Source organism: Phoxinus phoxinus (genome assembly GCF_949152265.1).
Source record: "Phoxinus phoxinus genome assembly, chromosome: 2".
In the NCBI taxonomy this organism is placed as follows: Eukaryota; Metazoa; Chordata; class Actinopteri; order Cypriniformes; family Leuciscidae; genus Phoxinus; species Phoxinus phoxinus.
The window spans coordinates 42,603,655-42,625,873 of NC_136877.1; the positions used below are offsets into that span (position 1 = coordinate 42,603,655).

The 22,219-nt window shown below is 36.8% G+C and overlaps 1 protein-coding gene across 6 annotated transcripts in view; it reads left to right on the forward strand.

The window, feature by feature from the left end:
• dagla (diacylglycerol lipase, alpha) overlaps positions 1-20,911 on the forward strand; it is a 41,074-nt gene extending 20,163 nt beyond the window's left edge. For 2 of the 6 annotated variants that reach the window (XM_079639142.1, XM_079639141.1), the window contains exons 8-20: positions 108-185; positions 269-393; positions 2,090-2,243; positions 2,406-2,489; positions 3,840-3,917; positions 4,007-4,087; positions 4,930-5,072; positions 6,376-6,444; positions 6,519-6,591; positions 8,406-8,614; positions 9,351-9,477; positions 16,823-16,986; positions 17,797-20,911. In XM_079639142.1, coding sequence (XP_079495268.1) covers positions 108-185; positions 269-393; positions 2,090-2,243; positions 2,406-2,489; positions 3,840-3,917; positions 4,007-4,087; positions 4,930-5,072; positions 6,376-6,444; positions 6,519-6,591; positions 8,406-8,614; positions 9,351-9,477; positions 16,823-16,986; positions 17,797-18,922 — 2,511 coding nt within the window. In that variant the 3' untranslated portion in view covers positions 18,923-20,911. Of the gene's footprint in view, positions 1-107; positions 186-268; positions 394-2,089; positions 2,244-2,405; positions 2,490-3,839; positions 3,918-4,006; positions 4,088-4,929; positions 5,073-6,375; positions 6,445-6,518; positions 6,592-8,405; positions 8,615-9,350; positions 9,478-11,585; positions 13,799-16,822; positions 16,987-17,796 lie in introns of those variants that run through there. The other 4 variants (XM_079639144.1, XM_079639143.1, XM_079639146.1 and 1 more) reach the window with 2 other exon arrangements.
• Positions 20,912-22,219: the final 1,308 nt, after the last annotated feature.

The following is a 22,219-nucleotide window of genomic DNA, read 5'->3' on the forward strand; positions in this document are numbered from 1 at the left end:
GCAGAATCGTTGCATTACCTTATCAGTTTCATTACTTCCGATTGGACGAATATTCCTCACTGTCCAAATAATAAAAAATAATAAAATGTTTTTCTGTTCGTTTGTAGGCAAACAATGACGTTTTGGCCTTTCTGTCCGGGATGCCTGTAACTCGCAACACTAAATACTTGGACCTCAAGAATTCGGTATTTTAAGAATACAGTGAAGGTGTGTGTTCGAGTTGATATATGTTTTTTTTTTATTAATAATGCTCTCCATCTGTTTACAGTCTGAGATGGCCATGTATAAGGAAGTGTGTTACTACATGCTGTTTGCCATGGCGGCGTATGGCTGGCCCGTATATCTTTTAAGAAAGCCAGCGTGTGGACTCTGCAGACTCCTCAGCACCTGCTCGTAAGTAACAATGGATGTGAACGTTCCACACTGGTGGCAGGAAGTGAGATGAGCGAATAAGAGATGCTCCTATAGTGATATAGTTTCCTTCCTACCATCATGTTTTGGTAGACTTGTCTCTTCACTATATATAATGCTGAGTCAATCAATCTAAAGTTTAAGTCAATTCCTCCTAACTACCAAGGATGACCGGCTTCCAGAATTTACCTGAGAATATTTCCCTTGTCAAAAATACTCTCTTAATACCAAATCAACAACGGCATAATCCGAGGAGAAAATTTCCGTTATACTGCCGGTCAAAAGTTTGGAATAATTGTGATTTTTTTTTTTTTACGTTTTTGAGAGAAGTCTCTTATGCTCACCAAGGCTGCATTTATTTTTTATCAAAAATACAGTAAAATAGTAATATTGTGAAATAATATTAACATTTAAAATATATATTCTATTTAAAATGTAATTTATTCTATTGATGGCAAAGCAAAATATTTAAAAGTAAAAAATAAAGTAATTAATACTTTTATTCAGCTGATGCATTCAGTTGATCAAAAGGGACAGTAACGATATTTATAATGTTACAGGAGATTATTATTTCTAATAAATGATTTCTGAACAATCATGCCACACTGAAAAATCTGCTATGCATCACAGGAATAAATTATATATTATAATAGAAAAAACAGTTATTTTAAATTGTAATAATTTGTATTATATATATATATATATATTTATAATATATTAATACATTATATATAATTTTATATATTTTTTATTGTTTTTTGATTAAATCATGTTTTATATATTTTTTTATTTCTTGCATTTTTATTGATAACTGATTTGTTATGTGCATAATTGTATAATTTATTATTAATAAGAACACATACAAATGTATGTGTGTAAATGAATGTAATTTATTATACATTTTTTATGTACCGGTATGTGTGTATATATATATATTTAGGGCCGGGACTCGATAAAAAAAAAATTCTAATTAATTAGAGGCTTTATAATTAATTAATCGAAATTAATCGCATTTTAATTGCATATAAATATTTGACCTGAGAACAGTGAGAAGTAATTTTTTTCTCATGGATTTTTAGTATACCATTGAATAATGACTGAATACATAAGCTTAAGCAATAAAATATTGTTTATTTTTGTTCAACCAAGTCCAGCAGACCAGTGCTATTTTTGCCATTAAGTGTAGCAATAGCCGTTCCGAATTCCTTGTTGCATAGCTTGCACACAACCATGCTCTTATCGACGCTTCCATCCGTTCGTTTTTTATAACAAAATGTCCCATCCACGGGGCCAACCAAAGCGGTCTCGTCAGCTTCTTTGTTCATGTTCACTGTGGTTTGTTGTTGTCTGAAGTTATCAAGTTATGAACGCTATTGGTGCTCCAGTATAATCGGTCCACCTAAACTCATCCAGTGAGAAACGTTCCGCGGTGCAAAAATAAGTGCGATTTAAAATGCGTTAAAAAAAATTCACGCGTTATTTTTTGTGTAATTAATTAATCTTAATTAACGCGTTAAAGTCCCGGCTCTAATATATATATATAATATATAAATTAATTATCTACCTTTTGTGCATTTTCTCATGGTTAACAAATGTCCGTTTAGGACACATGGATGAAATTGAATGTCTTTTAATTTTTTTCTCTTGTTGTGTCTCTTCCTTTCTTCTCTCTCGTCAGCTGTAATACTACAGTTTCAAGTTCTCGTCTCTCTCAGTCTGTCACCGTGGAGGAGGATAACTGCTGTGGCTGTAACGTTCTTGCCATCCGACGGCAATTCCTGGACCGAGACCTTAAAGAAGTCCAAATTGTCTACACATCCTGCCATGACGCAGTATGGCATCTTACACTAATTCTTTAACTCCCCTGACCCCTGAAATCCTTTTCAGTCTTGTGTAATGAATGTCTGTTCACATCAGTGAGTCATTGCCTGACGAAAATATTCGAGATGCCATGTGTAACAAATTAGTGTCCGTATTTTTGATGTGATTTGTAGGTTTATGAGACACCCTTCTTTGTAGCTGTGGATCATGCAAAGAAAAAAGTCGTGATCAGCATCAGAGGGACATTGTCCCCTAAGGTTAGTCAACCACACGGACTGTAAAGGGCTCTTTCTCTTTTCACAGTGAAGCCGGACCTCATGTGCTTGTGTATGTTCAGAGAATTAAAAACAGGGTCATTATCAAAACTAAAACTATTAGAAACATTTCTGTTAATTGAAATAAATATTTGTTGAAAAGCTAATATTGCCTTGGTTAGTTTAAGTTGAAGCACTACAATTATTAAGTTGAAATAAATAAAAACTATATAAAAAACTAAATAAAAAATTGATTAAACCTAAAAAAAAAATTAACTAACAAAATGACAAAAGCACGGAACGAAATTAAAAAAAATTATAAAAATACTTAAAATATAAAAAATTAAAGCAAATTCAAAATATTATAGTCCCCCTATTTTGCTTTTTGGATATTAATGTTCATGTAGCGTGTAATATAGATGTTTGTGAATGTACAAGGTATGCAAAGTTTCAAAGTGCACGATAAAGGGTATTATTGTCTCCCAAAAGAAAAAATGTACTCTGAACCGCCTAAAACGAGTCGTCAGTAATTCCAGTCTTACTTCCTGCTTGAAACAACGCGGGTTTGTAACAAATTTGCATGGTGCCAGTCATTGACTGCCTGCGTATTAACATATACTTTGACCTGTCCTCAAACACTGATGTTGTTGCTGAGACTGGAAGAGTTTGGTTCGTGTTGTCGACTAGTCGATAAAAAAAATTCAGATTCAGATATTGTAATGGACGTTTCATTTCCAACACGCACAGGCCCATCTGATATATACATATATCTGATATATACATATATCTGATATATACATATATACATATATCTGATATGTAAACTTTTATTGTAGGAGACCTAAATTAGGAACTTTTAAAATACCTTAATGGGGCACTTTAATAAAACTATAATATAACTAAAATAAAAACTGAATATACATTCAAATATAGGCTGTTTCTAAGCAGTATGTTAAAGCTATAATATAAGAAAGTACTTTACCCACACAAGAGCATTTTAAGGGCAAAAATAATCATTTAATGGTCTGGAAGCCCTTATAAAATTACACTAATCTGTACATCTGACTATAGTGCCAAGCTATCGATTTCATACAAAGCTTTGCTAGTTTCATGTTTCTTGTATCACGGTGGCCTCTTTCTTTTCACATAGAATAACTCAATATTTCATGTACATTTATTTATTTATTGTTAGCCATATAATAAGTGGGCTAATGTATAGAGTCAACATTCAACAGTCAAGATTGCAAAATAAACCCAATAGTTTTTTTTTTTTTTTTGCGATAGTGGCTGGCTTGCTGTACGTTAGTCTCTGGTTCACCATTTAATACGTTTGTGTTTGTCCCTCTTTCTCAGGACGCTTTAACAGATCTCACGGGTGATTCTGAGCGTTTGCCTCTAGAAGAGCAACACGGCACGTGGCTCGGACACAAGGTTCTACACAAACACTCACAAGCAGGATACATAATGTTGACGGATCTTAATACAAACTCATTCTTTCTTTTTGTGAATCCTTTATTTAGGGAATGGTTTATTCAGCTGAATACATAAAAAAGAAACTAGAGCAAGAAATGATTCTCTCTCAAGCCTTCGGAAGGGATTTGGTGAGTATAAACGTTTGTCACATTTTAAACACACATATGGTTGATCCATTGCTATTTTATATATTACAAAGCTTGATCCTATTAATTCATTTAATTTAAAAGAGAAGAAATTGTTGAATAAAGTTATATTATTTATTATTATTAAAAAAAATATATAAAAAATTGCGCACAAAAAGTGTTCTCTGGATGTCACACTACAGTAGTATAGCATATACATTTCACAGGCTTGTTTAAAATAAAAGTCTGGATTATGCATACAATCTTTATTTTCGGTATTTTGATTATACAGTAAACTGTACCTAGTGTTTAATTCAATGGTATATCTAGCAGCTAACAGACTAACACCATTATTTATCACACTCAGTATATAGATTTCTCACACAATGATCTGTATATTGCCTTTCTTTAAACACATTATTATCGTATGAACAAAATCGAATAGCAATCGACCTCTAACTTGTATGTATTGCTATATCAGTACATAAACCATCTTCAATACATGTATATATTGAATAAAAATGTTGTGAGTATTTTGAACTTGGAATTATCCTGTTTTGCAGTTGAATGTGTGCTTGTTTAATTAAGTACAAGAATTTGAGATGCATTATTTATTTTGCGATTGAGTGGGTTTGTTAATTGTGGGGGTCTTAAAAAGGTCTTAAAATGGATTTTAAAAACAGATGGCCTGAGCATGGTAACGTGACGACTGTTAAGTACATTTTCTTCAGTATCTTTAGACAACATTTGCATGTTGCATGCAAACATTTTCATTGTGCATGCATGATATCATGTGACACAAAAATATTTCGATTGCTGTGTTTGTGTATGTCCATGTGTCTCAGGGTAAAGGGACGATGCACTATGGGCTGGTGATTGTGGGTCACTCTCTGGGTGCGGGAACGGCCGCCATCTTGTCCTTTCTCCTCCGGCCGGAGTATCCTTCACTGCAGTGCTATTCTTACTCCCCTCCTGGCGGCCTCCTCAGGTCAGTGTGACCTTGCCCATTGTTACCTTTTTGCACTGCATTTATAGATTAAGCTGAAAACTGTTCTCCTCTAAGAGAAAGAGTGTGTTCAGCAGCAGGCATGATGACATTAGATAAGACTCATGTGCAGAGATTAAACTCATGTGTTAAAAGATTAGTTCTCACAAAAAGTAACATTGTGTCATTATTTCTCAGCCTCGTTCCACTTGTATAAATTATAAGTGATTTAAAAAAAAAACACTATAAAAGTATTCTTTGGATGCCATAGTTGAACAAAGCGTTTTTCATATTCTTATGTTCTCCTAAATCAATACTTGCAGTGTTGTGATCGGTCACATGATGTGTGAAAAAACCAGGTGATGTCACACCTGGCAATTTGCTACTGATGTGTGACTGAGATTTAGAGTGCCAGCAAAGGGCAGAAATTTCAGTGAATTGCATTATAAATTAATTATCTTAAAAATAGTTTTTATGTACACTACCGTTTGGGGTCAGTATATATTTTTTTTGATAGAAACTAATACTTTTATTCTGCATGAATGCATTAAATGGATCAAAAGAAGTGACATTAAAGCCCCCCTGAAATCCTGAAAATGTAAGTTTTTTTTTTTTTTTTGTATGAATATGCCCCGCCTTATCAGTTCTTTTAAATCGTATTAATACTTCACAATATTACTCTTTTACTGTCTTTTTGATCAAATAATTGCTGCCTTGGTGAGCATAAGGGACTTCCTTCAAAAACATTAATACAATCTTACCGATCTTACCAAACATTTCAAAGGTAGTGTGACTTTCAGCTTCATACATTTAAAAAAAACTCTCAAGAGATCGGTCACAAACTACAGTTCTCACATACATGATGCACAAATCCACCAGATGCATTAATCTTTTGGAAGGATATTATTTGAATTGAGATTCGCCCCAAAGCCTTTTTCCAAAAAATGTTTGAAAAGTTATTGGTTTAATTCGGTAGGTATTGTGTCTCACAACTACTTTCATGTTTATGCTGTTCGTGATGTCAGTTACAGATTAGAGAAATTCTTGCCTGCCATTCTTGAAATATACACCGTTTTTTTACACCGTTCGCACAGTTTTTATTTGCATGAAAAGATTGGAACGCTAAGATGAATCACATATTCCTTGTAAATTTAAATATAAAGTCAGCATTAAATCGATTGTTAAATATCAGATTGAAATGTGATATTCGTCACATTATGGCAGTAAAACAAGGTTCGAACAGTTTTCATGTTGACATTTATAGAATGTGTTTAACCACAAACTCCTGTTTCTGTTTAATTCACAGTGAGGATGCAATGGAGTACTCGAAAGAGTTCGTCACCTCAGTCGTGCTGGGAAAAGATCTGGTCCCCAGGTAAATGAGTGTTGTATATATATTTGTAAGTCTAAGCAGACGAACGTTTATCTTGTGCTTTTATGTTCATTCAGGATTGGCCTCTCTCAGCTTGAGGGCTTCCGTCGCCACCTACTTGAAGTCTTACAGAAGAGTGATAAACCAAAGGTAAGCTGCTGTAACTTGCTGATTTCCTGAGTTAGAACATGGTCTCGATGTGCCGCCATCAGCATCGCTGAAATGAACTGTCTACTGTTTACTGACACTATTTCATTGATTCCACTCCAGTCAATGTGATAAAATTCCAATGAAACAAAACTGAACAATACTACAAAGAAAAAAAGACTCCCTTCTGACTTCACCTTGATACGTAAATGTTTTCCTTTCAGTTATTTAAATTTTTTCAGCTTTGAATTCTATTCATAGCGGTTTATTTGAGTTGAAATTATTTTATTATGTGAGAGGAAAGATAGTGTGAAGTGACTTGAAATCATTTGCCTGTGCTGTGACAGCGGTCAATTATGCAGTTTAGCATCATTCTAAAATAATATTTGGCTGCAGAATGTAGACTGACCAATCAGAATCAAGGATTCTAGGTAGTCCATGCATGTGGGTGCTGGTGCATTTGTTATTATTGAATTGTGTCAGTAATTAAGTGTCCTCATTAAATCTGTCACGTTGTGCTTTCCCCGTGTCCTTTTCCCTTTGGGCAAATAAAGTAAAAGCTAAATTGTAAAGTTACTAATTATAACTGCAGCTGTGGGGGGTTTATGCAATGCAAACGGATTTTTCTAGTTCAGTTAGTGGAGCATTAAACTCTTATTCTCAAGGTTGTGGCTTTGAGCCTCACATTTGGTGTTTACTGTCTGCTGTTTAAAAATCTACACTACTGTTCAAAGGTTTAGGACTGATAAAATGTTTTTGAAAGATGTATCTTATGCTCACCAAGGCTGCATTTATTTTATCAAAAATACTGTAAAAACAGTGATATTGTGAATATTATTACAATTTAAAATAACTGTTTTCTGTTTTAATATATTCTAAAATGTGATTTATTCCTGTGAGCAAAGCTGATTTTTTTTAGCACAATTACTCCAGTCTTTTGTCACATGATCCTTCTGAAATCATTCTAATATTTTGAAAAAATAATAACTGTGCTCTTTCATATTTCTGTGGAAACCGTGATAAAAAATGTTTGAAAAAAAATAAAATAAAAAGGATTCTTTGATTGATAGAAAGTTCAAAAGAACAGCATTAATAGAAAACTTTTGTAACACTATAAATGTCTTTACTGTATTAGAATAAGTTGACATACTTGCAAAGTTACTTACAGTCAGTAGAATATCTGTTAGGGGAGCATCAAAATAAAGTTTTTATCAGATATTATGCAGACAGTCTTCTGATACTCCGATGCAGTAACTTTGCAAATACATGTCAACTACCAGTCATTAATTAGTAGACTAATGCTCCCTTAACAGATATTCTACTCTGACTGTAAGTAACTTTGCAAGTATGTCAACTTATTATACTAACCCAAACCCTAACAGTCTACTAATTCTCTCATGAGAGTTGCAAATTAATGACAGTTAGTTGACATGTAGTTGCAAAGTTAGAGTACCGGTACTTGTAGAATGTCTAAAGTGGACTGTGGAAATAAAGTGTAACTCTGCTTTGACGTGCAGCTGAGAAGATTCATTTAAGAATTAAAAGTGTGCACACCTACATTGTCAGATTAATGCTGCTTGCATCATGAATCATGTCTCTTATTTTTTGACAGCCTCTGATTAGTTTTGGCATTAATGTGAAGTACCTCAGATTTCTGCAGCTCCAGCACAGTGGGCTTGTTAATAAGCATAATCACTCTGCCTACTTTGGTGGTTAGCTGCTCTCAGCAGGAACTGCTGATTTGAAATGCTGTCTGCGTAGGCAGCTCACTAGGTTTTGGAACAGAGCCTGTATGTTTCTCTTTCTGTTTCCATCAGTGGCGGATCATTGCCGGGGGAACAAAGTGCATCCCTAAATCAGAGCTGCCGCTGGATGACGAAGCCCCTGTTTCTCAGGGCGTGACCCCCTCTAGCTCTCGCCTGTGGCTGCACCCCAGTGATCTGAGCATCGCCCTGTCGGCCTCCACGCCACTGTACCCACCGGGACGGGTCATTCATGTGGTGCACAACCACCCGCCCGAGATGTGGTGAGTGGGGGGGGGGTCAATTAAATGGATTAATGGATTAAGCCATCTGCTCTTTAGACATTAACACATTAACAAATGTAATTTATTCATGTGGTGCAAGCTGAATTTTCAGCATCATTACTTCAGTCTTCAGTGTCACATGATCCTTCAGAAATCATTCTAATATGCTGATTTGCTGCTCAAGAAACATTTCTGATTATTATCAATGTTGAAAAAAGTGCTGCTTAATGGTTCTTTGATTAATAGAAAGTTCAAAGGAACACTCTTTTTATTTGAAATAGAAATATTTTGTAACATTTATTATTGTCTTTAATTTCACCATTGATCAATTGAATCCGTCCTTGCTGAATAAAATTATTCATTTAAAAAACTAATTTCAATCTTTTGAATAGTAGAGGCAATCAAATGATCAATATTTCGTCAATTTGTAAAACCTATTTCTCTCTGGCAAATCTTTCAGCCACCTTTCAGTGTTTACAACGTTGTTCTTTACAAAGACGTTTTATAAAATTTAAATCTAATGTAGAACAGTTCATTCCTTTATTTGTCATACGTTCTTTGACATTTTTCAATTCTATTTTGTGCCTCTGTGAAGTTCGGGACCTTTTTATTTCAAGTAATGAATACGATGTCATTTTCAGTAATGAACTCTGAGTGCGTCACATCCTGCATCTGTCTTGAGTCAAAGTTGTGTAAGTAGATTTGTCTTACCATCTTTCTCTCTCCTTGTCTGCAGTTGTGGTCAGGAAGAGCCCACTTACTCCGCTCTGTGGGGGGATAACAAGGCCTTTGATGAGGTCATCATTTCTCCAGCCATGCTGAATGAACACTTGCCCCATGTGGTGATGGATGGCCTCAACAAGGTGTGTGTTTGTGTGTGTGTGTGTGCGCATTTGTGTGCACGCTTTTTTGTCTAAAATGCAAAGTCGGTGATTGGGTAGCGGATGAAATGCCATTTCGGGGCGAATCTGAGTAAAGGTCAGTTCACAACAAGGATGATAACTTTGACAATAACGATAAAGATATAGTTATATAAATCATTCTAAATACTAAAGAATAGCAGAATCTTTACACCAGAACTGTAGCGATAATTACAGACGATGTAACTGCAGCACACGCTTCGAATAAACAGAATGAATAGTCCACTAGTGTGGACACTAATATAGTTATTGATATAGTTATAGTTATCGTTATATTTATCGTCTTTGGTGTGAACGGGCCTTATCACCGGATCCAGAATCTTTACATATATTAAAGCAATAATTATATTAAGAACATCCTTAAATGTCCCACTAGTCTAGGGCTGGACAATATTTGCAATATGTATGCAAGGATTTTGCTGGTGATTATAAAAATACACAATCATAAATATTGTGTATTGTGTACTTTTTAATTGACCATTAATTTTCCATAAAGCTTATTAGACTAGTTCCACAATGCTTCCTTGTCTTACGCCTGTGATCATAAGAGCATTAAGACCAGGATATTTTAATAATGCTTACGATTAAACATCAGTAACAAGAATGGAGTTTGATTGATTTCCTTGAATTGGACTGTCCATTTTTCATTTGATTCAAAACTTAAATTTGATTAACATCACTCAAAACTCTCTGAAAGGTTTATTATTGATCAAATATCAATAAAAACATTATTTTAAAGCATTTTCAAATGTCTTTCAATTCTGTGATGGCAAAGCTGAATTCAGCAACATTACTCCAGTCTTCTGTGTCAGATGATCCTTCAGAAATCATTCTGTGACTTTGATCAATTTAATGCATCCTTGCTAAATAAATATATTACTTTCTTTCAAAAAAAGAAAAATAAATCTTACTGACCCTAAACTTTGAACTGTATATGAATATTGCCCAGCCCTGTAACATAATGAATAGCATAAGTACCAAAGGATTCTGGTGTGCCCAGATCTGCCATGGTTATTGTTATGGCTTTTGGGTTTGTGACTGCTGGCTTAAGAATCAATTGCTTATAATGCTTTTGTAATGCTTCAGTGGACTCCAGGTATATGTGTTGCAGGTCTGTCGCAACATCTGTGCCATAATGTGTCTTTTGTCTGTTTTATCTGTACTTAAAGGTCTGTATTTGTATTTGTCCCCTGAAACTGCCGTCATCGGAATTACATGTGCATAAAAGCATGGCTGGTTCTTCTTCTTTGTGGTGCTTGCTATAAGGCAGTTTGATCCCTAACCCTAAGTATTAAATTGTGGGTGCGTAACTGCTACAATGAAATGAAACCTCAAATCACTACATCAAGTCTACACTCTTAAAAATAGATTATTTATTGCCATCAAATTGTTCCATGAAAAAAAAAACGTAATTATCCATGGAACCTTTCCAAAAGGTTCTTTCTATTGGAAAATGGTTCTTCAGATTATTAAAGGTACGTCTACACGACAACGATATGCTTAAAACGGATACATTTTTATTTGAGTTTTCCTTGTACAGATGACACCATTGTCAAAATGATCCTAAAAACGCTGTATCCTGCTGACAGGCATGGTGATGAAACACTATAGATAAGATTGAACATGTAATACGCATGTGTATGACATCATCATTTTCAGAGTAACCATTGTTTACATGGAGACCATTTTCAAAAACTTGTACTTTGAAACCCGTTTTCAGGTACCCAAATGCCGTTGTCATGAAAATGAACGGCCAAAACGCATACAAAGTTTTGCGATTTTAGTTAAAAACGGTGTTGTGTAAACATCCCCCCGAAAAGAAAGTGGTTCTCTTCAAAAACGGTTACATGAAAGGTTCTTTGGAGAACTCAAAATGGTTCTTTGATGGCATCGCTGAAAAAAAAAAAAAAACTTTTTGAACCTTTAAGAGTGTAGTAGCTCTTTAACTGGGCTTTCATACTGTCTTGTTTTGTCTTGTTTCTTCTGAATGTATGTTAGTTTGTTCATACTGAATGTCTGTTGTATGGTAATGTGTTGGTTTGTTTTCACAGGTGCTGGCAACCCCATATTTAATTTCAGAACTGATTGCTGCACAGGTTGGAAGCCAGAGAACTAGAATCCAATCACATGTGTCTGTCACTAACTCACTCCCAGATCCCTCTCTTATGCCTCTTCGTTCAGATGAATGTTTTATTGTTACAGAAAAATGCTCTCTTTCTCGAACTCCCAGTGAAACAGTTTCTGTCCAACCACCAGGTTCAGACACTCACAGGAACGGTTCACCGCTCGATAATACTGTCAGTCTTTTAACGGCAACTTCCAGCAGTCGTCCAGAGACGTCAGACACTCAAAATACAGGAACTCTCACTCCAATCCCATCACCTACAATGTCTGTTACTGTAGATACATCTTCCATTAGGTCAGATACAAACCCAGGATACATTTCCTTTGACCTTCCTCAATCATTAACATCTCAGTCTGAATCTCCAACAGTTGCATGTGATCCCAAAAACATTGCCCCGTTGAACATTACATTGACCACTATGAAGTTGGACTTGCCAACGTTAGAAATAACCTCATCTGTCCAAGACTCAAGCATCCTCTTTAATGGCTCTTTATCTTCCACAATGTCAAATACCTCCTCTGATGTGTCTGTTGATGAGTCCAGCTCTCAATTCCATAAGATAACTTCCACAAGTAGCACTCTATTCCCAAACACATCAGATTGTCCTGAGTTCCTGTTAAAAACCAGTGTAAATCCAGTCTTATCAGAGATCCCCTCAACCGGTCTAATGGGCGAAGGCACATCAGCCGAACTCTCGACGGAGAACCGTTGTACAAAACCCTCAATCTTTGATAACACACCTTTAACTTCTCCCCAGGATAGACTGAGTTCCTCGACCACTTCTAGTGCCACATGTTACGCCTCAAGCCTCTAAAATACACTACCGTTTAAAAGTTTGGGGTCGTTAAGATTTATTTTGAAAGAAAATAATACTTTTATTCAGCACGGACGCATTAAATTGATCAAAAGTGATAGTATATGTTTTTTTGTTTGTTTTTTAATTAATGTTACCCGTTTGAGCTTTCTGTTCATCAAAGAATACTGAAGAAGAAAATCATATTAGAATTATTTCTGAAGGATCATGTGACACTGAAGGTTGGAGTGATGATGCTGAAAATAAAAATGAGAATATATTACATTTTTAAAAAACTGTTATTTTAAATGTAATATTACATGTTTTACTGTATTTGTATTAAATAAATGCGTCCATGGTGAGCATACGAGACTTCTTTCAAAAACATTTAAAACAATCTTACACACCCCAAATTTTTTAATAGTTGTATGATTTACACAATGTACAACCAAATGCATGTGCCTTCTTCCTTTGCAGCTAATAATCTACGTTCCTCGCTGCCAGAAATATCCCTCAGCTCCAGCTTTGGGCATCTGTGGTGTCATTCTCTTTCTTTCTGCAGGTTCCCTGGTCTCTGTCACTTTTTCTTAACCTCCTGTTTTGATGTCTGGTTTAAGCTTTAGCAGTTTGCAGCAGGATTTCCATTGCAGCTTCTGTCCGTCTGCATGTGCCTTGAGTTTGTCACATGGGTGGTTTGGAAAAGAACCGTTCTGTGTCTTGTATGCTTTGTCTTTTACTCTTGGAGTTGGATTTAACCCGGTTCTTGTGTTGGGCATCAGTGTTTATTTCTGCCGTGTGTTGGTGGTGGTAGTTCTGTCTCAGAGGGTACATTTAAAATGTATGACCTGGATTCAAATCTCCTTTTGTGTTCCATGAAAGAACGTGGAATTACTTTTTTGCTCTAATATTGGGGAGAAATCTGTGAATAACTGCAGAAAATGTGCTAACCATTGGACTAGAAACCATGTTTACTCACCAATCAGTGCCAAAATGACACTAACATGAAGTTCATTGTTCATTTAAGATGCTTATATATAGTATATATACTCTTCGAGGAAAATGAACACTTAGATTTATCTCTAACGGCCTGTACTTGGTTTTATCAGGCTCAAATTGACTGAAGTTTATATAATTGCTCTTATTTCAAGTAAATGGCTTTGTGTCCTGTATAATTACTTTATTGTCGTTTGTGGTATATGCATGTTACTTGTACATCATTGTTTGTGTCACACCATTTCGTCCATTGCATTTCATTGCATCCATTTACTGATATCTATGTGATTATTGTCTCTAACTTTATCCATACTCATATGTTTACGTACATTAATAAAGAAAACAGCATCATCACCTTGTGGTTGTGTAACTGGATTTTTAGGGCCCAAGCCTTGAAAAGGCGAAGGCCCTATTGTTTTCCTTCGGATTATTATTATTATTATTATTATTATTATTATTATTATTATTATTATTATTATTATTATTATTTTTCTTACGACTATTCGGGCACTTTTGCGTCTCTTAACGTGCTCAAAAACTCTTGAAACTTTGCACAAATGTCAGAACCCGCGGCCATTAGAGCCGGACTGAAGCTGGTACCCGGGCGTGGCAGGGGGGCTCGACAGCGCCCCCTGGAACGGGGTCCGAAAACTTGGTCCATAAATCAAACACGCTTGCGTGGAATAATATGAAACTCGGTACACTTATAGATCTCATCGGTTCATATATCCTTCGTGCTCTGACTTTTTACCCCAGCCCAACAGGAAGTCGGCTATTTGGCGTAGTTTAAAAAACACATGCAATGGAATTTAAAATACTCCTCCTAGACGATTCAACCAATCACCACGAAACTCGGTGTGCATGAAGTCAAGACATGGAGGATGAAAAATTGCCAGGGGATTTTTGATATCTCGAACGGTTTGGCCGTGGCGAGGAAACGAATTTATGGCGAATATTGGAAAGAGGAAGTGTGTTATAACATCCTCATACATTAATTGATCTTGATGAAACTTCAGCAGTGTGTTCGTTGTAAGAGGCCGATCACATGGATGTGACTATTGTGAGTCAAAGTTATAGCGCCACCAACTGGCAGCAGGAAGTGTGTCACTTTCAAAATGCTTTGAATTCACCCTCTTATTTTTAGCCGATTTGCTTCAAACTTTATGTGTATAATGTAAACACACGGCAGATGTAGACCTGTGAAAGAATTATTGATATCTTAAATACTGTTGCCATGGCAACGCTTTAAACTTTTATATTCTTTTTGGGTGCATTTGAGGCTCTTAACATGCTTCAAATTGCCTGAAACTTAACATGCATATCAGATTTATTAGGTACTAGGCATGTGTGAAGTTTCAGAAACGGGCGCGGTGGAGGGGCTCAGTAGCGCCACCTTTAGTCAAAAATGGGGTATTAGTTTTACCTACAGTAACAAAAATCGGTATTTATATTTATCTCCCCGAGCCGGGCAACTTTCTAATTTACAGTCATTAGCTCCGACCAACAGGAAGTCAGATATTTTGGTTTGAATGTGATTTGATGGGAATTTTGCCAGTCTCTCTCAGTGTCTGTGTGTGTGAGAGAGGAGGGGGGCTTTATTTTAACCCTTTCTCTGCTGTGTGGGACTTCTCGGGCACTTTTGGGGCCCTTAACATGCTCGAAAACTCTTGAAACTTTGCACACAGGTCAGAACCTGCGGCCATCAGGGCTGGGCTGAAGCTGGTACCCGGGCGTGGCAGGGGAGCTCAACAGCGCCCCCTTGAACGTGGTCCGAAAAACTTGGTCCATATATCAAACACGTTTGCATGTAATAATATGAAACTCGGTACACATATAGATTTAATCGGGCCGAACAACTTTCGTGCTCTAAGTTTTACGCAAGTCCAACAGGAAGTCGGCTATTATGGGCTGTATGAAAATGCATGCCCCTGGAATTTGATATACTCGTCCAAGAAAAATTATCCTATCGCCACCAAACTCGGTCAGCATGAAGTCAAGACATTGAGGACGCTAAATTGCGGACGGATTTTTGATATCTCGAACGGTTTGGCCGTGGCGAGGAAACGAAGTCATGGCGAGAAAAGAAAAACACAATGTGTTATTACGTCTTCATACATTAATTGATCTTGATGAAACTTCAGCAGTGTGTTTGTTGTAAGAGGGCGATCACATGGATGTGACTATTGTGAGTCAAAGTTATAGCGCCACCAACTGGCAGCAGGAAGTGTGTTACTTTCAAGATACTTTTGACTAAAGTGGGTGGGTTATTTTTACCTACAGTCACAAAACTTGGTCTGTATATTGTGCTTATCGATCCGGACAACTTACTCATTTACAGTCATTAGCTCCGACCAACAGGAAGTCAGATATTTTGGTTTGAATGTGGTTTTGTCTCTCTCTGACAGAGTTCCCCCTGCCATTCTCTCTGTGTGTGTGTGTGTGTGTGTGTGTGTGTGTGGGGAGGGAGGGAGGGAGGGCACACACACAGACAGCCCCCCCCTTTTCTGTGTGTGTTTGGAGGGGAGCAGAAAGACTCACACTGATGCAAGCTCTAAAGCAGACTTCTTCTCGACAGTCAAAGCGGGGTTACGTTATTGCCCGTCGTGCACAGGAACCCGAAAGGCAACGGGGTGGCGGCTTTTTATATATATATATATATATATATATATATATATATATATATATATATATATATATATATATATATATATATATATATATATATATATATATATATATAAATATAGCTGCAAGCAGCGATGGAGGGCCCAAGCCGGTGGCAGCGCCAGCCCGGTGCCTTTAGTGTAACTAAAGGCACCAGGGTGGCGGTGCCACCGGCTTGGGCCCGTAATCGCTGCTTGCAGCTATATTTTACCTTGATTTTTTTCCACTAAACTTTGTCCTTGCTGATTTGAAACTATGAAATATTTTTATTTAAAGTGACTACATTTTGGGTAAAATATGACATTTGTGCCATTCTTGATGGCTCAATTTCACTTTCACAACAAAAATAAATAAAAAGTGAAAAAACGTACTAGAAAGCTCTTACAAGAAGATCTACAGCATGGAATCTTCCTAGTATGTGTACAAATTATTTTCCTCTGCAAAATTATGCTTAATCTGCATTGTTGACATCGCAATGATTAAATATGTGAAATTTCACTTTTCCTTATAAAAATGTATTCAGGTGCATTCATTTTGCACCACTAATTATGTATTTGTTGCACATCTCTATATAAATAATGCTTTTCACAATGTCAAGTAGGCTGTGAGACCTGCTTGTTTTTGTCTTTTCATATATTCATGTACATTTTCTTCTTATTTGTGTTTTTTTATCACTCTTGCGTTCTCTTTCTCTGTCCCTCTGTGTCATGTAGGTGTTGGAAAACTATAATAAAGGGAAGACAGCTTTACTGTCTGCTGCTAAGATAATGGTTAGTCCTACAGAAGTGGACCTGAATCCAGAAACGATCTTCCTCGATGCCTCTAATTCACCACATCCCACGCCTGCCACACATCACCGCAGAAACAGTAGTGTCCGGTGAGTTCTGCAAGGGCCAATCACTGTTTGAAACGAGCTGACTGACCAATCAGTCCATGCCAATGAGTGATAAATTATGTAGGTTTTCTTGAGGTGTTTTTAAGCATTTCTTATCATTTGATTTTAACACTATCGCCTGTCCTTCTCACTCATGCTGACTGCAGAGGTACTGTGTATGGTAGTATACAGTTCCCCCCTCGTCCTCTCTGGTTCAGTAGAACAGCACAGCCTAGGCGTTAGTCATGTTAGTGTTGCCTAACCATGATCCTCTTCCCCTCTTTCTGATTTTTCACCCTTTTTTTCCCTGTTCTCTCCTCAATTTTTATTTTTTATTTCTACTATTCTTATTATTTGTTTGTACACTTTACAACACATTTTATATTATTTGTCATCTTATATATATATATATATATATATATATATATATTGTTTATTGATTAATTGAATATAAATAAATGTAAAACATGTAATATTTACATATAAAACTATATATATATATATATATATAATATTTATATTTTTATTATTTTATATAATTTTTGATGTAAACATTTTTTACATTCATATTTTTATGGATTTTTTTGTCTTACATCACACTTGTTACTTTCCCCCCATTTATGACATCTTTTAAATATGCTCTTTTTTTATTCTAATCACTTATGGATTTTTTTTCTCCTATTGTTTTTACTTCATCAAACTTTTTTTTTTCTTTTTCTTATTTTATTTGTCATCAAACTTCTCTTCCATGCTGGCCGTTTATTTTCTCCACATGCTACTCTACTCCTGTGCCCACTTCCTGTCCTGCTGTAGTTCCTGTGCCCGTTCTGAGATCTCACTGGATGGCTTCTCGGAGTGTCCGCCGCCTCCTGTTCCTGTGGTGCTCACCGGAGCCCGTGAGCGATTGGCTGTGGAGCTGCGGGAGCGAAAAGCTCCCCTGGCCATCATGGAATCTCTATCTGACGCTGAATCTGTCTACAGCTTGGACTCCCGGCGATCATCTGCCGCCCTGAGGGGCTCACCCTGTCTGGGGAGTCTACCATTCCCTTTGGATGCTCCCATCCCAGAAGAGAATCCTTCGCTGTGCTCCCGCACAGAGCTGCTGGCCGCAGATGGCTTGAGCCAGGGCACAGTGGACCTTGAGCTGGGGGAAACCGGCCCGTACTGCCCTACTCCTCCGGAACTAGAAGTAACCTCCAATGACGCCCATCATCTCCCTGTCAACACCCGCAACGGCAGGCACTTCTCTTCACACTTGCTTGGACAAACTACTGTAGATCAAATGACCAGTCAGGACAAGAACTTCCGGCGGTCTTCAGAAACACCTGTGGCTTGCCAGCCATCAGCTGTTCGTAACAGTCAAGAATCGTGCCCTGTAGCACCCCGGTCTGGTTCTATGCCAGAAAAGCTCAGCGAAACGCCCAAGGATAGAGAGTTTGAAGGGGGAGAAGTTAACGTTGAGCTTGAGAGTGGCCGGTCCCTGACTCTTCCATCAGTTTCGCCACTGTCCAATGGCACTCCCAGTCAGGCGGTCCTGGAGTTCGCCCAATACCTGGACTCTCTGTTTAGGCTCGATGGCAGCAGCTCTCCACCTCTCGAGCTGTCCGATGCAGAGTCCGAGTCTGGAAGGGGATCTTACAGTCAGGCGGAAGAACACCAATCGGATCAGTGTGTGAAAAACGCAGACAGTGACAGGCAGCTACTGGCCAGAGCAACTCTAGAGCCCAACTTGGTTCCCAAGCCCCCTCGCACCTTTGCTGGCTCGGCCGACCCTTCCTCCGGCATCTCTCTTTCTCCGTCCTTTCCACTCTCGTCCTCCGGAGAACTCAACGATTTCTCTCCTGCTGATGGAGCGCTACCCACCAACCATACATCAATGCTACGAACTTCCGTTGCTTGCCCCAACCCCAAGGAAACTACATTGTCATCAATGGTGTAGTGGTCCACTGTCAAACCTCAACATATTCTGTTTATTTATTTTACCCTACAGTTACCCTACGGTTTCCTTTCCCAACCCTCAGTGGGTCCACTTTCTTTGCTTTTTCTGAACCGATTGTAGAAACGTGCATGCGTAGCAACGCGGCCAGTCCAAGACTTCCAGACTTATGGACCGTTAAGGATTGATCAAGAACAGAAGACCTCATTTTGTACTATTGTAAGACATGTCTTTGCTGAATGCATTGTGTCTTGTGCATCACCATTATGAAGTGTCCTAATTTCTGCCTGCAACACATTAGGTGCTGAGAGGCTCCTTTGAACACGAAAGATGTTGCTAGCATATAAAGAAGCTTGCACAATGACCATACGTTCACATTGAAACTAATGTTACGGTAATGTTTACATTGACGCCACAGAACACCAAGCTATCACAAAGGTTGGCAGTTCCATATAAGGGAAAAGCTGGGATAGGCAAAACTGAGTTACGGGGAGGGGAGCATACAACAAGCTGTGGGGTATATTTCCTCAGGACTTTCAAGAATGAAGAATGGGACAAAGATGTCTCAGGCTAAGGATATTACATTTTTTTTGGATTGTACTTTTTCATTTTTTAATTGAAGATTGTGTGGAATATCCTGCTGAGTATGTGTAATTGGTGGCACTGACGATTGGTGGACATCTATGAGTTCTTAATGTGCATGAGAAAATACTGTATGCTCGTGTAAAACGTTTAATTTTGCTAACTTTTGTCATCTCTTATTTACATAAATCCACTTGAATTTACGCATGCAAGTTTTATATCATTTTTTTTTCACCCGATTGCCAAAAAGCCAACTTCATACAAGTCAAATGTTTGAACTCTGTGAAATTAATATATAATGATAATTACTATTATTATTTATTTTTACAAACCACTGCCCATAAATGCAAATGACATCAGGAAGAGCTGAATGGTACAGGACATGCACCAGTCACAAAATGCGCCCTTTAAATGGTTTGCCTGAATCTGCGATGCAGTACATGTCCTTCAAGAAAAGTCTCATTCGGTATGGGTATGGAGTGCAATCAGTAGCAAAATAAGCATAGAGAGATTTCTTCTCATCTGCTTTTTTTAAAAATCATTTCTACTGTTGTTGCTATATTATAATAAAAAGTGGTTTATCTCAATGGCAAAATATTTTAATAACTTAGACTTGCTTTTTATATATCGTTTTAGGATGAAGTGTTTGAGTTTTTGGGTGGTTGTGTGAAAAAGTACAGCGGTTTGTCACAACAGTTTCGCAAGTCACAAATGTGTCAAGTGACAAGTATTTTATTTTGTATGCTATTGATTGTTTCAAAAAATGTTTTTTAGCACAATTCCCATGCTTTCATGCTTTGATCGCATGCAATAATTTGTTCTATAGTTATAGGTTCAGCTTTAGCTTTTTGCCAATTTGGCTTTTTTTTCTGATGTAAATGTAAAATAAACTATCAAAAGTCTGGCATATTAAGTACTTATTTTCCTGTTCTCTACTTACTGCTTCTACTAACTCATTACTTCATAAACTGTGACTGCTGTACTTTTTCACAAAAAGTTGTGTTGAGCACTGCCTTTTCACGTGAGTGTAAATACTGTCTTGTTTCAGTTGTTGTGTTCAAAAAATAGATATAAAGTCAATGGGACTTATCAATAAAAAAGCTCTATCATGTACCATAGTGATGACTTTATCTCAAATGTATAGCTATATTGATATATCTACAGTATAAATTATAAATAGAGAAAAATAATTACTATTCAGGAACAAAACTCTGAGACTGTGGCCATATGTTTACTTTAAAAAATATATAATGATTGAACCATCATTCTTTAAAAAAAGAAAAGAAATAACTCTTTTCATGTCTGTCACTATACCCTGCCATGCAGTCTTTCAACTTTTAAGAATGAGAATGTATTTAAATGCACACACTTACACTGCCCTGCCTGTAATAGAATAAAACATATGGATCTAAGACTGACTTTGTTTCTCTTTATTAAGCTATCAATGACACTCAACTGGGTTTGTGCTTGAAACTTAACATAAAGTTTACTAGATAATGGCAATACAAAATTTAATTCATTTTAAGTTTTACAACAACAAAAATGAACAAAGGGCCATGAGCGCAGTGCCCCTATTCTTCATGTTTAAAATAAAGAATAAAAAATATTCCTCATCATCTGGACTCTTTCGCATAATGTGAAGAAGTAAAATAAAAACGATTGAATTTATGAGAAATATAACAATATAAATGTCCACTAAACAACAGTTAATCCTGTTGGTTAAGCACTTCCTTTCACTGACCATCTGTTACTGGCACCCCCCTGTCTTGGTTTAGATCATATCTCTTCGTTCAGAATTTCCATTCAAAATTATCTAAAGTTACCGCTGGTGTTCCTCAGGGTTCTGTCTTGGGTCCTCTTCTATTTATTATTTACATACTTCCTCTTGGTTGTATTTTTAGGAAATGTGGGTAACCATTTTCATTGCTACGCTGATGGCACCCTGCTCTGTCTTCCAAGCCCTCTGGTTCCTTCTCTGTCCAGCTGTTTAGCTGAATTTAGAGATTGGCTTTCTGATAACTTTCTAAAACGCAATAGCAGTAAAACCTAGACAGTGCTGGGTAGATTACTTACAAAAAATTGTAGTTAGTAATGTAATCTAAATGACTCATTGTATTCTGGCTACTTTTTGATTACTTTTGATCTGACTCGACTATCACATTTATTTGAATAGGATAATCTTGTACCTATTGATATAAAAATGTAAAGAGAAAAAATATATATTTCATTGTGTGTTATCAACAACACGAAATGCATTAAATATTACATTTCATCAGGGTTTCCCGACAGGGGTTTGTGAATTTAATGAAATGCCATTAAAGGTGGGGTATGTAATTCTCTTTTTTGGTCATTTTTTCAAAATCACTTAAAATCCTATTCCTAACCCACTTACAGCTACTGAGTTAGAAGCACTGAAATAAAAATTAAGCAATTTAATCATCCGTGGAACGGGCAGGACTCGAAAAACTCCAGCCAATCATTTCCAAGACCACCTAGAATCATTGGACAGTAAGTGCGTCAATCAATCGGTCGTACCATTGATTGGTCCATGTTCTTTGAATGGGTGGAGTCAAAGGAAAGAAGGTAGGACCATTTGAGTTGTGTATTTTCAAAATCTGCCAGCCGTTTTGCAAATCACATACCCCACCTTTAAGTAATTAAATTATAATCAAATAATAAATACAATCAATTGATCATTTAAAAATAACAACACCTGTT